This window comes from Canis lupus, chromosome 29 (assembly GCF_003254725.2).
Source record: "Canis lupus dingo isolate Sandy chromosome 29, ASM325472v2, whole genome shotgun sequence".
NCBI classification, from domain to species: Eukaryota; Metazoa; Chordata; class Mammalia; order Carnivora; family Canidae; genus Canis; species Canis lupus.
Genome location: NC_064271.1, coordinates 29,482,259 through 29,499,389, shown reverse-complemented (window position 1 = coordinate 29,499,389; position 17,131 = coordinate 29,482,259). Strand labels below are relative to the sequence as shown.

The following is a 17,131-nucleotide window of genomic DNA, read 5'->3' as shown; positions in this document are numbered from 1 at the left end:
ATAAGACCTTAAAACAAATGTTGATGGAAAATCAGCAGTCTTTTCAGGCAACAGGGACAGGTGTACCAAGAAGAGCAAGCTAGTTAGTTTCATCAGCTCAGGAAATGGATTGATCCCAAAGGCAATGAAAGGGAGACTTGACCATCTGCAGTTCCCAAGAAAATAAATAAATCAGATTCAGACGTCTGCTGCAACTCTGGATATGATCAGAACATCCCCTAATTCTTTATAGCATGGAACAATGGCATGTAAGATATTGTTGCCAACTGGCACAAACTGCTCTACTTGGCAGTCAGTCAAGGGAAAGAAGAGGTTTTTTATCCCCTCTATATGTCTTCAATTATGCTTTTTTTTTTAGAAAATAAAATAAAATAAAATAAATAAGGGAGGATAAATATTATCTGAAATTAAAGGTCATGATATATTGTTACATAAAATAATAAAGTATTTCTTTTAAGATGAAATATCCTAATGGAGAAAATAACAATATGCATGGTGATGTGGGAAATGCCCTATTTTTAATATTTCTCTCCATGGGGAAGAATTTCACTAGCTCTAACACCCTGGCCTATCCCTACTCCCTCTTTCACTTTTCACCATATTATGAGTTTGGAAGGAGAACTGCACATGAAAACAGAGATTGCTTCTGGTCTTCAAAGTGAGGTGCTTTTAGGGAAACGCATATCCCAATCTGCTCCCCCATGCCACTGATTTTAGAGAAGACTCCTCCCAGACTTGCTAAGAGAGAGGCCTCCTGGTCCAGCCCTGTTGTATAATAGCTAAGGCTGCTACGTCTCAGGTTCAGTATTGCTCATAAAGACATAATTTCATAAAAACAAAGGTGAATATTCTGGCCTCCATGCACTAACCTTTTCATCTCATCACTCAACTGGCTCAAGATCTCAGTAAAGAAGATATTATTAAGAACTTCCAAGCTCAAACCAACCTCACTGAAAATAAACACACATTTCCAAGTCAGTTTTTTGAGCACTATTATCTCTACAGGCTAAGAATTAAAGAGGTTGCTGGCCATCACCTTGCACTGCTTCCCAGTGAGCCTGGGAAGGAAAAAAATTAGGGAGCTACTGGCTTAGAGATGTTAATGATTCACTTCCTTTTCTCCTTTCAAACAGATAAACTGAGGACTTATCTTCTGACAAACAAACAAACAAGCTAAAACAAACAAAAAATCCACAGAGCTATCCTGCCTTTTCACACCAGGTGAATTCAAACGGATTAATACAAATGAAGGTTGGTAAAATCTGTCTACAATGGCTGGGACGGTCAAACCACATGAGAAAACAGTGCATCTGGTAGAACTGCAGCCAAGACTATAGTTACAAGAACTCAAAAGTTCCCTTTATTTCATTTTGCTATTGTGAGAAGACAGTTAAGAAGAGTAACTTTATTCAAATTAAATAGCACTCTATTTTTACATAAGATAAATGATCATAATAGTCGATGACACTTTTTAAGGGAAATGCTGCTGGAAAAATTACAAAGCAAAGCAGGCCTAAACAGCTGCATCTGTTGGACTGGGTCTTCGCAGCTGCACAGAACCCAGGATAAATGACAAGCAATTCTTCTCACTCATTCCTCTATTACTTCTAAATCTTCAGACTCATATTTCATACTTCAATGTCATATTATTTTTCTTATTGGGCTGGCAGGGGAAAAAAAGATAATTTCACTGAAGATGATAAAATAAAGGGGACAGACTCTTTATCATAGGTATGAATGAGAGGGAAAAAGTCATCTGATTTTAAGCCCTGGTTAGAGAAGTATTCTCAAGTATTCAACCTGGGTCAAGCCTGTGACTTCTGGAAGAGGTAATAACAGACCTAAGGTTTTCTAACCAATAAATGAATTGAGAGGTCACACATTAACACTGTCAAAGCAGGAATGTCATATTACAAAAATAGTACTGCTTTGTCCAGAGTTCCTCATTTCCAAAAATTAAGCAATAAAACGGTCTATGGTCAAGTCAACCTTGCCTACAAATCAGGAGAGAACCCTGCCACTTCAACATAAACTCTTGGAACTCAAGTACCATCATTTGTAAAATAAAGCTGTGAGAACTGCTGAAATTTAAGGTTTCTTTTAACTGTGAGATTTTTCTGTGTCTATTATCTATGTTTATTGTAAGAGAAACAGATGGATAACAGGCACTTCTGCTGAAAGAAATGTGAAAGAAAACAAAAAGGCAGTACTAACGATAGCTAAACATTTCACGGAAGAAGGAAATCTAGTTATTCTGCTTTGGATTCCGTGCTATTTCTTTAAGTAATTATACTATCAGTTCTTGATTTCTAAAACACTCATTTTCACTGCTCTTATTTAAATGTGCCAAATAAAAAGGATCAATTTTTAAAAATCGTATCTATTTTTTCCTTATTAGAAAATGGCTAAATGTTTTAAATATAAAAATTCACATAGGAAAATAAAAATGATCTATAATCCTATCACCTAGATGTAACCATAACTAACATTTTCTATAGAGGAATATGAATGTGAAATGTGAAATAAGTTCCCAGATATTGCCTTACCAACTGGTACCAAGAAGCTTTAAGAATGGGTCCTTGTGGGGCAGCCTGGGTGGCTCAACAGTTTAGTGCCGCCTTCAGCCCAGAGTGTGATACTGGAGACCCGGGGTCAAGGCCCACATCGGGCTCCCTGCATGGAGCCTGCTTCTCCCTTTGCCTGTATCTCTGCCTCTCTCTCATGAATAAATTTAAAAAAAAAATTTTTTTTAAATAATGGGTCCTTGTTTAGAACTGTTCAACTACATATCCTTGGTGGTCAAACTGAAATTGGCACCACAAGAATAAAGAAATCACTCTCATTTAAGTAATTATTAAGACCCAAGAATCCATACTGGGAAAACTGGTATAGTGAGGGAAGAAAAAATAAACTCCTACCCTACAATTCGCTGAGCAGAATGGACCAAGAAATTGAGCGCCCCAAATAAGAGAGTTCCACTTATTCATTACCCTACTAAACGGCATGCCTGCTTAATTAGAATAATCAGCAAGACAGAGACTTAGTTCAGTGCATTTGAATGAGTCCTAATAATAGTTAACTGGCAGGCCCATCTCATTTAAATGGAACACCTGGTGTTATCTCTCAGCCCCGTTCCCAGGAGCTGGCACTATGATATTTACTCACATTAATGTCTATGGGACAAGGTTTTTATTGTTTCCTTACTGCTACACCTTAGGGACTGCTAACAAAGTTTTATCTGGGTTTACTTTACTCAAAGACCTTAATCAAGTTATTGCATATTTGACACTGAAAATCCAGAGTGGTAGACTGAGGTTTATGACACACTTAGAGCTTTACTAAAAAGTATATTTTTAAAGAGAATACCTTCAATATTTTGAAGTATCTATTTTGCAGTCTTACTATTATGAATCTGGTATCACAGTCAGCTAGTAAAATTTCATTGATAAGAATGACAAGAAAACATAAAATGTCAACCTCAAATGAGTTTGGTTCAAATTAAATTTTAACTGCTAGAAAACAGACTCTCTACCAAACCTGCTTCTTTAAACAAATAACCATGAAGACTACTGGTCTGGTGGGGATAAAGAGTGCAGAAATTTCATTCAATTCAAATCTCACAATCTAAAAAAATTTTTTTAATTTATTTCAATATAATGATCTACAAAGTCCTTAGTATTTTTATAATCGAAGGACAAAATATATGATGGCCTACTGGTATCTAATAACCATTGAAAGATATGTAGCACTCACTTTTTAATATCCCACAAATAGTTTCTGGACAAGATGGTGAATTAATGCAGATCATTGGCTCTCTCTCCTAAACTCAACTCTAATGAAGTAACAAAATCAACAAGGAAACTGTTGGATCTAAGAAACTAACAGTCAACTTTTAAGAAATTTTTGTTTATAAAAAAAAGAAAGAAAATTTTATTTATGTTCCCTTTATTGGGAAATGGCAGCCCAAAATGGAAAGAAAGACCAAAGAAAATTTCTAATTATGTTTTTTTCCTCTTTCACATTGCACTGAACTGTACATTGCTCAGTGTACCAACACAATGAGCCATTAACAAACAAGTACAACAGGGAATGTCAAGGTAGCTGTCTTAGGTGGGTTTTTTCTGAGGCAGATATGAGATGGAGTTTGAGGTCCAAAGCATTTATTAAAGACCAATACCATGCATGGCAGACAGGAAAGTAAAATAAGCCACAAACTACCACAAAATGAGGTTGTATTAGTAGTCAGAGTTTTTGGAATTGTATTTATTTGTTCATAATGGAAATCCCTGCAAACCTAATTTGTTTACATAAACATAAAATGGTTTAGAAATAAAACCCACCATGAGAGAGGATATAGAGGTGAAATATTTGATAAGCCAAAGAGAGGAGTGACTGCAAGTCATAAAATAGTAGTCCTGTGAACAAATTACACATTGTCTTAGTGTTCACATGCTGAGGTTATTGAGGAGCCCTCAAGATATGTTCCTTTGTGTCAAAATTTATCCCGTTATTGGCCTACTTGACAAGGAGACCATAGGTTTTGAGGCACAGGATTTGAATCAGACTTCGTCAACTACAGACCAGCTGTTATGACCTCGCTCAAATTACTTAGCTTTCTTCAGTTTCAACTTCCTTTTTTGTGAAACAGTTAAGTAGCACACATTTAGAATTTTATGATTATTAAACTAAGCAATTCATAATGTTACTCCACATATCCCCATCCGCACCTCTCCCTCCTATTCCCCAATCACTTGCAAAATTGTATTCTTAACTTGGTCATACTACAATTATGCAATATATTTATGTATATTATTTCAATGTTCCTAGATATAAATTAACCAATTCTGAACATTTTCAAGTTCTCAGATTATTACCACTTAATGGAAAAGAGGTATAGAAAGATAAGAGTCTTAGCAAAACTCAGTAGTATATAAGGAGTATATAAGGAAAAAAATATCTAAAATCTGCATCTAAATCCAGTAGAGCTAAAATTATACTTCAAAAGTCTAGGAAATGAAAGCTTTTTGGTAAAGTATTACTGAGAAAAATTAATATTTTAATTACTCCATTAGATTCATGAAATGTAGGATGTTTGCATTCTGTTATAATTTTAAGAGAATAGTGTGAAATAACTTATTATAATAATGTGAAATTCACTTTCATATGTAAAACAGGCCCAAAGACAGAATACTGAATCCAGTTTTATTTACCTTAAAGGGCTAGGAAAATTTATCAGATATATCTAAGTTGAGGCACGGAGTGTAAAACTAGCATTGTCTGTACAAGATAAAAAGCAATAAAAATTTTTTTCCTAAAAAAAAAAAAAAAAATTTTTTTCCTTTTCATCAAAGTTTAAGTTAGATTGTTAATGACTAATGCTAAATATGAACTAAAATTGTCATTATATATATTATATATGATATATATATTATCATATATTATATATATATATATCAGTGTATTTCTTCTTTACTTTTGAATAAGCTGTCACTTGGAGTTATTTCAAAATAAATAGCAAATGGACCCCCAGTATTAAAATAATGAGATAGCAATCCAACTTTCTAGGCAAATATACATGCCATTTTCCAATAACAGGAGCCTAAAGAGCAATGGAAATAGATTTCCCTAGCAATAGATGTCACTCAAATCCATTATTAATTTTGTGCCTTACCCAGCACATAGAGGTGTAGTTAAGATTTGAGCTCATTGGATAATTTAAAATTCATAGTTTCCCAAGCTTCTCAGAGTAAGGTGTTATACAAATATTAAATAGCAGTAATCATGATAATGATGAAATTATTATACTAATCTTCATCTTGCACATGCTGTAAGTAATTCTGAGGCACTTTATCACTTGGCTATGTGCACATACACACAGCCAGGGAGGTTTTGGGGGGTATATAGAATTCCCTTTGAAATCAATGGGAACTCTGCAATCAATTCAACTCAGCTGGGGGGTAAGGGAGGTGGGGAAGAAAGAAAAATCGCAGTGTAACACTGAATAGAAGCAAAGCAAACAGAAAGAAAAGCACAGTTCAATGATTTCAAAATTAAGAAAAAATAAGGGAAGGTTGCTATTTTTAATTAAAAGAAATAAAATTATAAATATTATTTTATAGGAAAGAGTGTAAAAATAATAAAATAAAAATTTTAAAAACAGTCATGTAATTTCTTGCATAAGAAATGAAAACTCCCCATTCTTTTAAATAAGACCCAAATATGTTCATTTATGTTTCTTGGAAGTTCCTAAACCTTATTTTAATTTGAAAATATCTCTCCTGTATCATATTTTAAAATCCTCTTTGTGTCTGCTAAAATTGGTTGCTGTAATAGTCCTGAAAAGAAGGTGATAAATTATATTTAAAAAGACAGCCTTCTGCATTACTGAGAATTACATCAGCACCTGTGGCCAAGAAAATCATAAAAACGGACTCCTTCAGAAAAGATGTGATAAAGTGTATTTCCTTATAATTAGAATAGTAGAAACTACAAATATGGTCATGTTTAATATTGAAAATATGGTAGACGATGCAGGGAAGGTATCTTTATAACTATTTATATAGCTTAAAAGCTGTTTCTTTCCTAATTTTATCCTCAAACCCATATTTAGCCCAGAGATGGAAACCATATTTATAGAAACAATCTTCTTCAGATTCTTTAAGATAAGAGGGCACAAACCAACACCTACAAATTTATAGTTTACTCAGCCAGTCTGTAACCATGGAAACAGATTGACCATTTACACAGAGCTAGCCCTTGCGAATTCAACCCTGCCTCCTTGTCTTGAAAACTGCTAACAATGTAATCTGATTACTTTATCTAAGAATGTATTATCATTCAACCAACCAACCAATCAAGAATGTATATTAAAAAGTTCTTGCTACATTATTGTATAAAAAGGCTTAAAACATGTCTAACTCAAAAGTTTAACAAAATCCTCTCTACAGAATCTTCTTTTATTGGAGAAAGAGATGCTGCATCAATAAGACTCTTGATTATGTGCCATCTGCCACATTGTTCTTCACTTTTTTTTATCTCTTATTTCATTGTTTTATGCATCTTCAAACTGACAAACTCTGCCTTGCATATGTCCTTTATAATACTGACTTCACATCATCCTCAGCCTCCATGTAAGAGTATGAAGAATGACTACTGACAATTCTTGGAGAGATGAGATACATCATGAGTCTTTGCACTTAAGCATAGCAATCACCTATTTTTATTTGGTATCATTATTATAAATAACCATATTATTATATCTGCTACTTTGGTATATCTTACAGCATAAAATGAAATCTCCACATGATATTAATAATGAATCGCCTAATAGCCCTGACAAAGAGATGTCATCATTGCTACCTGAACAGAGAGAGTTCCAAGAGAATTCAAGTATCTTATCCAAGGTAAAAGTATATAGATAAACAAATAAATATGGGGCACCTGGGTGGCTCAGTGGTTGAGTGTCTGCCTTTGGGTCAAGGAGTGATTTCAGAGTCCTGGGATCAAGTCCCGCATCAGGCTCCTCACAGGGAGTCTGCTTCTCCCTATGCCTATGTCTCTGCCTCACTCTGTGTCTCTCATGAATAAATAAAATCTTTAAAAAACAACAACAAAACAAATAAATATGAAGTTAGGTTATGTCAGAGTCGGGATTCACTTTGATCTTTTGATTCTAAACCTGTCCTTCACTCTACACAATTATTTAATTCCCAGAGATTATCCTAAGACAAAGTAACTTTTCTAATTAACCATATTTACTGAAATATCAAAGTTTTTCTGTATATTTAACTTTAATCATATGTCATTTGTTCTTCTGGTATAGCCTTTGGTGATCATAAAATTTTTTATGGCGTAAGTCATGTAATCAAATATCAAAGGTTAAAAGACCACACTAACACATATCAAACAGTTCGTTATTACAAATCTCCTATTGAGATAAAAAAAATATACATAAAATTCTTGACACTTCCTGGCTCGTGATAATAAAGGTATAACTGACATATTGGAAAAATTAAATCCTTAATACTTCTACAATACTGTAAATTGAGGGCTTTTAGTTGCACTATTTTAAAAATCACAAAACAAAGAAAGATAAATGAAGAGTAATGAACTTGTTTTAGTTCTTACTGGAGAGAATTAAAAATTAAACTTGTTGTTTATAATAAAGATGGAATTCACGAAAGTAATGCCTGAGGCATTTAAACAAATACAATAAAAATAAAATCCCTTTAGTATTCCCTCTACTACTATTTATTCCTAAATGCAGTGGATCAACATTCTTTATAACACTGCCATATTTCTTACAAAATTTATCACATTTTATATTTCTTATCTGTTTCTATGTAACTCCTGTAAGGTACAGACCACAGTCATGAAGTATGTACATAAAATCACAGCACAGGTCATGGTACTTACTTGACATTCAATGGAAAAAGTTATGAATAATATAAATTATTAATATGTCATAAGTGTTAGCCAAGGCCAAAGATGCCCATGATGTTGGGATTACATTGACCCTGAACAACATGGGTTTGAGCTGTGTGAGTCCACCTGTATGTGGATTTTTTACAGTACAGTACTGTAGATTTTATTTCCCTTATAATTTTCATACTAACATTTTATTTTCTCTAGTTTAAGAATATAGTATATAATACATACAGCATACAAATAGTATGTTTATGTTATCAATAAGGCTTCTAGTCAACAATAGGCTATTAGTAGTTATGTTTGGGGAGATCCAAAAGTTATATGCAGATTTCAACTCTGTAGGGCATCAATACCCCTAGCTCCCATGTTGTTCAAGGATCAAGCGTACTTTAAAGTCTATAACAGATTATATACACATATGCATGATACATATATAGATTATATGCACATATAATATATGCACATATATATTTAACATGCGGAAAAGACATCTATCTTGACATCATTTTAGTAAGTTTTATTGGAATAGCATTTTCAGACTTTTAAAAATAAAGTTGAAAGTTGAAAAGTATAAAGAATTTCAGAACTCTTTAGGTATAAGACTGTAAGTTATTTACAACTCTGATTTATATTAAGCCAGTGGTAAACTGATCCCACATGTATAATGAGTCAAACTCTTTCAAAACATTAAAAATGTATTAAAGGAGAGGAAACTGTACTAAACAGTTCATGCTGTTCTATAAAATTTAATTTTTCACAGTGGGAAAAATTTATTTCCTCCAAGAGAGTGACTTAATTGTTAAGGTTCACTATATTATCAGATATATTTGTATGGGACCTAAGCCTAGAAATATGGTTTAAGAACTCAAGTTTACTCAAGTTTAAGAACTCATTTAGAGCATTTTACAGAAACTGCCTCATATGTCTCCTTGTATATCCAAAGCCCTTTACAGAGGGTCTTTAAAAAAAAAAAAAAAAAGCACTTTTACTGCCTATGATGTAAAACTAAAATAGATATTTAAAAAGACATTAAATCATTTAGAGCATTTTCATTAGTTAAAAAGAATATTCTTATGGTTTTTAATGTTTTAATATCATATTAGTTTTCTATTGCTGCATAACAAATTACCACAAACATAGCACTTTAAAAACCATTTATTATTTCACTGTTGTAAAGATCAGAAGTTTGACCTTAGGGTCTCAGAGGCCAATTAGGGCCTCAGAGGCCAAAATCAAGGTGCCAGCTGGCTGGCTCTATCTAGAAACTCTGGGGAAAATCCACTTCCAGGCTCACTTAGGTTGTTGGCAGAATCTTGTTATATGTGGCTGCAGGACTGGAGTACCCATTTCCTTGGTGCCTGTCAACTTGGAGAGGCTCTCAGCTTTTAGAGAGTGCATTTCCCTTCTGCCATATATATGGTAACATAATCATAGAAATAACACCAAAGGGGAAAAGTCATGGGAGCCACTATAAAATTTTGATTACCACAAACATGTTAAAAATCTTAGCAGTTAAAAGAGCAAGTGATTTGGGGACACCTGGGTGCCTCAGTGTTTGAGCATCTGCCTTTGGCTTTTAAAACTAAAACCCAAATGAAGGCAAAAAGCTATTAATAGCAATTTAATTATGTATAAAGTTTTAACATACAATAATGCATATGTAACATATAAATGATAATGACTTAATATTAAAGGTATCAAAGATATTGCCTAAATAATAATCTAAATAAACCATATAAATTTTAATCCATAAGACAAATATTGTGGATAAAAACAGAAAAGTAAAATATGGTTTCACCACATTAATATCTTAAATTATGTGATAGTGTCAGTTATATTTAACAGCAACCATGCTAAGATAGATTAGTGCTGAGGTAAAATTTGTATGTAAGAAGGTCTAAAAATATTATAGTTTGAGTTTCCATAAGAGCTGTCAAAATCTTTTTCACCCTGTAATGACATGGCTGAAGCTACAGAGTATAATGCTAAGTGAAATAAGTCAGAGAAAGACAAATATGATTTCATTAATATTTGGAATTAAAAAAAAATAAGGAAAAAAAAAGAAAGAGACAAACCAAGAAACAGACTCTTAGCTATAGAGAACAAACTGATGGTTATGAAAGGAGGGGGGATGAAATAGGTGATGGAAATTAAGGAGGGCACTTGTGATGACCACCAGGTAATGTATGGAAGTGCTGGATCACTATATTGTATACCTGAAACTAATATAACATTCTATGTATACTGGAATTTTAAAAAATTATAAGAAAGGAGAAATCAAACAAGAATCAAAAAAAAGAAAAAACTTTTCCACCCATTTCCTTCTTAGTATCCTCAAAAAAATCCATAAAATTAAAAAAGAATTTAAAACTTTACCTTTAATTCATTTATGCAACAGACCCTATCTGCCAATTAAAATAGTATGATTATCTACAAATGGAATGGAATACAGCCCAAATCAAGAAAAATACCAATTACCACATATACTAGAGCCAAAATGTCTGACAAGAAACATTCTTAAGCATTATAAACTAAAAATAATTTACATAATCTGTAAGAACTCCAACAATAACCCCTTTTTTCGGGCTTGAATACATTTATTGATGCATTGGACACAATAAAACCACAACTGTTATCAAAAAGTTTCCCTCCCCTCCCCCTCTTGTCCTCCCTTGGAAATATCTAAAAAAAGAAAAGATAAAAAAAAAAAAAAAGTTGATGATACAGGTGGATACTGGCAAAGTGCCATATTGTGGGGTGAAGGAGCAGCGCTGGGGGTGGGATGGAGGTTGTAACGTTAACTTTGACAGCATGAAAATGGGTCTTGAGAGTATATCAGCCTGGATCCAACACTCAGCTTCACAGTGAGGGGGCTGGGTGCTGGTTGCGGAGGGAAAGCTGGATTTAGTGTTAGGGACCAGTTTGGGATAAGGAGCTGGAGGGGAAAGCTCTTTGTTTGGGAGCCCTGGCAGGGGGTTGTTGTTAGCTGGGTCCAGAGTCTGAGGGAGACCTAGTGCTCCCCCCACCCATTCCTAGGTTCACCAGGAATCAATGACAGGCTGAAAGGAGAGCTTATGTGGGGTTGATTACCCCTGTTAAACCTGGGCTCAGCCAGAAAAATCACCCCACCTACCTCTCTCCTACCCTATCTTGTCAGAGCAGAGGAACCCCAAAAGCTTTCAGTCCCAGCCCCACCTTGGCTTTGCCCCCATTTAACACTGCTCCCTTTCTCATCCACAGTCTTCTACTTCCCTGGGTCACCTTGTCCAAAAGGGGTATTGGGCAGCGAGAGCAGGTGGCCATGGCAGGCTCCATCTCTGCCCTGCAGGTATGAAGCGGCCCCTGAGCCCCTCTCCCCGGGTGAGAAGGAGCCCCCCACATCTAGAGCTACAGAGTGCCTCCTTGGCCTCCAGAACCTTGTCCAAATAGCCTTGAACCCTCTCTAGCTTGAGACCCCATCTGCCACCTTCAGTGATTCTCACCTTTGCCCTCCCCACTCACACCACTTCCACAGCAGCTGCTGCTGGCTCAGGCCCTGGTGCCTCTCTCCCAGGCTCTGGGGAACAGGGTGGGCAGGAGGAAGAAGAGGAAGAGGAGGCAGGATCCAAGAGGTCTGAGTGGGCCAGCTCCCTGGGTGTGGGGTCCGGAGTCAGCGGTGGCTGGAGTTGGGGGCCAGGAGGTGGGGCTGCAGGAACTGCTTTGCTCTGTGGCTCTCCAGGGGATCCACTGCCTGGAGTCGGGGTTGGGGACACCAGCACCCCATCCCAGGCCAGGGTTTGTGGCCTCTGCTTGCTCTTGGCAGCTTCAACAGCCTTGAGTTTTCTGATGGGTTTGTGGCCTTTGTAATGTGCTTCGGCTTGGTTTGCGAAGTTGAACCTCAGGTGACAGATGTTACAGGAAATGAAGAGCTTCTTCTTCAGAGGGGAAGGGACCCCAAACGTGTGGCTGATGACAGCTTTCTGGATCGGGTCCATCGTGCTGAAGTTGGGGGTGAGACTGAGCGCAGTGGCACCATTCGAGTGGAGGGCGAGCAAGTGCTTGAAGTCCAGCGGGGGGCTGCAGAGGCCTGGCAGGCAGGGAAGCCAGCAGGGGCCTGGGGGCGCTGGAGGCTGGGCCTGCGAAGAGCATTCTCCCCCTTAGCCTTTGGAGGCACCACGGAGCACCATCTGGCCCGGTGGGGGTGTCCCCAAGCTGAGCTGCCCCTTTTCTTAAAGCCATGTGCAAACATCATTGACAGGTCAAAGGCAAAATCAGGGAAGATTCCCACTGGTCCTTAGGGAAAGTGGAGCAAAGGTGATAAAACTCAAACATGTCCTTTTCAATTTTCTGTAACTCTCCCTGCAACCAAGGGAAGTAGCAAGAACTTGAAGAGTGAAATAGAGAGGACATTACCATACAGCTATTAACTTAAAATCAGTTCAGCAGAAATAAGCATAAAATCAGTAGTTCAAAATACTGTTGGCTATCCTATAAAGTCAAGAGAAATGTCTGCTTGAGACCTCTTCCTCTAAATTTTCTTGATTTTTTTCATTATTTATGCCATTCAAATCTCTGCTCATATATAACCTTCCCTGACCAACTTATCAAAAATAACCCTCATCAACACACATACACACCTCTTCACCTTTTATTCTCTTAATTGCTTTAATTCACATACCACTAATTATTCCTAAAATCATATTTACTGGAATATAAGCTTTAAGAGTGGAAGAAGGAATTTCTCCTATATTTTTTACTGTTTTTTTCCTACCAATTAGAGTAACGCCCAGTGTATGCTAGACATTCAATATATATATTTAATGAGTGAATGAATGGGTGACAAATATTAAAATGTTTTTAAAGGTGCACTTGAAAATAAAACATCAAATTCATAATAACAGTTCCACAGTACCTATCAAAGAGATAGGTACACAGGTAGGTAGATAATTATGGGGGGTAGAGAGAGACAGAGAAGGGACAGACATAGAGACAGAAAGACAGAAAGAAAAAAAAAAGAAAGAGAAAGCAGTATGTTCCCACAGGCTATGGTTTGCCTCTTTACTTTCTTATGGGAAAGATCCAAAGAGGACTATAATTTTGGGACAAAGTTATATTTCTCTTATCAAAAATCTGGGACTAAAAATGAAAAAATACTGACAAATGTTTATTCTGATTGGTAGTACAAATACACAAGTATCTGTAATATTGTTCTTTATATTGCTTGGTAAATATTTCAAACTTTTAAATGTTTCAAACTTTTAAATGTTCACAGCAAAGCAAACCATCAATAAAACAAAAAAGCAATTTAATGAATGGGAGAAGATATTTTTAAGTTACAAATTAAGTACATGATAAGTACCTAATATCCAAAATATAAGGAACTTATATAATACTACCAAACAATCCAATTTAAAAATGGACAGAGGACCTGAATAGACATTTTTCCAAAGAAGACATTCAGATGGACAACAGACACATAAAAAAGATGTTTAACATCACTCATCATTATAGAAATGCAAATCAAAACACTGATCAGCACCTCACACTAGTCAGAATGGCTAGTATCAAAAACACAAGAAATATATGGGCGAGAATATGGAAAAAAGGGAACGCTCATGCACTATTTATGGAAATATAGATCAGTACAGCCACTACAGAAAACAGCATGGAGGTTCCTCAAACAATTAAAAATAGAAATACCACATGATCAAGTAATTCCACCATTGGTTATCTACCCAAAGAAAATGAAAACACTAACTCAAAAAGATATATGCACCCCAAGTTTACCTCAGCCTTATTTACAATAGCCAAGATATGGAAGCAAACTAAGTGTCCACTGATAGATAAATGGGTAAAAAATATGTGGTATATACACACAATAAAATATTAGCCATAAAAATATGGAATCTTGCTGTTTGCAACAACATGGATGGACCTAGAGGGTATCATACTAAGTGAAATAAATCAAAGACAAGTATCATAGGATTTCACTTATTTGTGGAATCTAAAACAAAACGAATGAACAAACAGACTCAAATACACAATATGAATTGGTGGCTGCAAGAGGAAAGGTGGGTGAAGTGATGTATGAAATAAATAAAGAGATAAGGTATAAACTTCCAGTTATAAAATGAGTAATTCACAAAGATGAAAAGTATGGCATAGTGAATATGGTCAATAATACTGGAATAAGATTGTATGGTGACAGTGGTGACTACACTTAATAAGTGATAGCAGGGCAGCCCTGGTGGCTCAGCGGTTTAGTGCCACCTGCAGCCCGGGGTGTGATCCTGGAGATCCGGGATCGAGTCCCACATCGGGCTCCCTGCATGGAGCCTGCTTCTCCCTCTGTCTGTGTCTCTGCCTCTCTCTCTCTCTGTGTCTCTAGGAATAAATAAAATCTTAAAAAAATACATTAAAAAATTTTTTTAAAAATAAGTGACAGTAATAATATGTATTATATAATGTATAATACATTATAATATGTGGTATCATATTTGTTATACATATTAAGATATATTATGGATAAGAACAAATTTGAAGGACTCAAAACTCTAATTTCAAGGCTTACTACAAAGCTCCAGTAATCAAGACAGTGTAGTACAGTCATAAGGCTGGACATTTAGATCACTGAAATAGACATAAGAGCCCAGAAATAAATTCAGACACTGATTTTCAACAAGAATGCCAAGACAATTCAATGGGAGTCATTTTTTTCAATTAAAACTTCAATTATACCTACACAGTTATAAATATATGCAATATATAAAAATTCCTAAAATTTTTATTTTACATAATGTAAAAACTGTAAAATTAGAATATCCTTAGAAGAACAAGGCTTGAATCCCTGTGATCTTGGATTAGCCAAACCATTCTTAGAAGTGACACTAAAAGCTCAGATAACAACAACAACAAAAAAAGATAAATTGGACCTCATCAAAATAAAAACTTTAATGCTTTAAAAACACTAAGCACATAAAAAACAATCCAAAGAATGAAATAAAATATTTACAAATCATGTATGTGATACAGAACTTGTATCCAGAAAATATAAAGAACTCTTACAACTCAATAAAAAAAAAAAAATCCAATTCAAACCTGGACAGAGGATTTATTTTTTTTAATAAATTTATTTTTTATTGGTGTTCAATTTACCAACATACAGAATAACACCCAGTGCTCACCCCGTCAAGTGCCCCCCTCAGTGCCCATCACCCATTCACCCCCACCCCCCGCCCTCCTCCCCTTCCACTATCCCCTAGTTCGTTTCCCAGAGTGAGGAGTCTTCATGTTCTGTCTCCCATTCTGATATTTCCCACACATTTCCTCTCCCTTCCCTTATATTCCCTTTCACTATTATTTATATTCCCCAAATGAATGAGAACATACAATGTTTGTCCTTCTGCGATTGACTTACTTCACTCAGCATAATACCCTCCAGTTCCATCCACGTTGAAGCAAATGGTGGGTATTTGTCATTTCTAATGGCTGAGGAATATTCCATTGTATACATAAACCACATCTTCTTTATCCATTCATCTTTCCATGGACACCGAGGCTCCTTCCACAGTTTGGCTATTGTGGACATTGCTGCTAGAAACATCGGGGTGCAGGTATCCCGGTGTTTCATTGCATCTGCATCTTTGGGGTAAATCCCCAACAGTGCAATTGCTGGGTCGTAGGGCAGGTCTATTTTTAGCTGTTTGAGGAACCTCCACACAGTTTTCCAGAGTGGCTACACCTTTTCACATTCCCACCAACAGTATAAGAAGGTTCCCTTTTCTCTGCATCCTCTCCAACATTTGTGGTTTCCTGCCTTGTTACTTTTCCCCATTCTCACTGGTGTGATGTGGGATCTCATTGTGGTTTTGATTTGTATTTCCCTGATGGCAAGTGATGCAGAGCATCTTCTCATTGGACAGAGGATTTAAATAAACAATTCTCCAAAGAGACACACTCTTCTCCAAAGAGACTCTCCAAAGAGACTTACCATATGAAAAGATGTTTAACATCATTAATCACTTAGAAAATTCAAATCAAACCCAAAGGAAATACTTCTTTACAGTTACTTAATGCCTAGAACTAGAGATAACAAATATTAACAAAAATGTGGAGAAACAGGAATTGATATATTGCTGGTAGAAATATACTGGTCCAGTATATTTCCAGTACTGCTTTGTAAAACAGTTGGGAAGTTCCTCAAAATGTTGAACGTTATACGTTTAACAAAATGTTACCATATAATCCAGTAATTCCAGCCCTAGGTATACAACCAAAAGAAAACATACAACCACACAAAAACTTGCACATAAACATTCTATGCAGCTTTAAAAATAGCAACAAAAACAAATAAAAACAATAGAAATGTCTATCAAATTATAAGTGGATAACTAAAATATGTTGTTCATTGAATGGAGTATTATCTGGCAATGAAAGGGAATGAAGTGACGATATACAGTGCAATATGGATGAACCTCAAAAACATTATAGTAAGTGAAAGAACCCAGACAGAAAGACCAGATATGGTAAGATTCCATATATATGAAATGTCCAGAATTGAAAACTCTTAATGAGACAGAAATTAGAGCAATGTTTACCTAGCAGTAAGGGCACTCATGGGAAAAAAAATGATAACCATAAAGGGATATAGAGTATCTTTTTGGGAGGGCAAAAATATTTTAATGCAGATTGTCTGGTGATGGTTGCATATACCATGAATGAATAT

At 35.6% G+C, this 17,131-nt stretch overlaps 1 protein-coding gene across 5 annotated transcripts in view; it reads right to left on the bottom strand.

Annotated features, from left to right (window-relative positions):
* The window catches only part of LOC125753972 (zinc finger protein 385C-like), a 122,807-nt gene that overhangs the window by 70,296 nt on the left and 35,380 nt on the right, over positions 1 to 17,131 (bottom strand). The window contains exon 2 of one of the 5 annotated variants that reach the window (XM_049103777.1): positions 10,494 to 12,765. The exons of the other annotated variants lie outside the window; for them this stretch is intronic. Within the exon in view, the coding sequence (XP_048959734.1) occupies positions 11,925 to 12,401 (477 nt within the window). The 5' untranslated portion in view covers positions 12,402 to 12,765 and the 3' untranslated portion in view covers positions 10,494 to 11,924. Of the gene's footprint in view, positions 1 to 10,493; positions 12,766 to 17,131 lie in introns of those variants that run through there. 5 annotated transcript variants of the gene reach the window in all.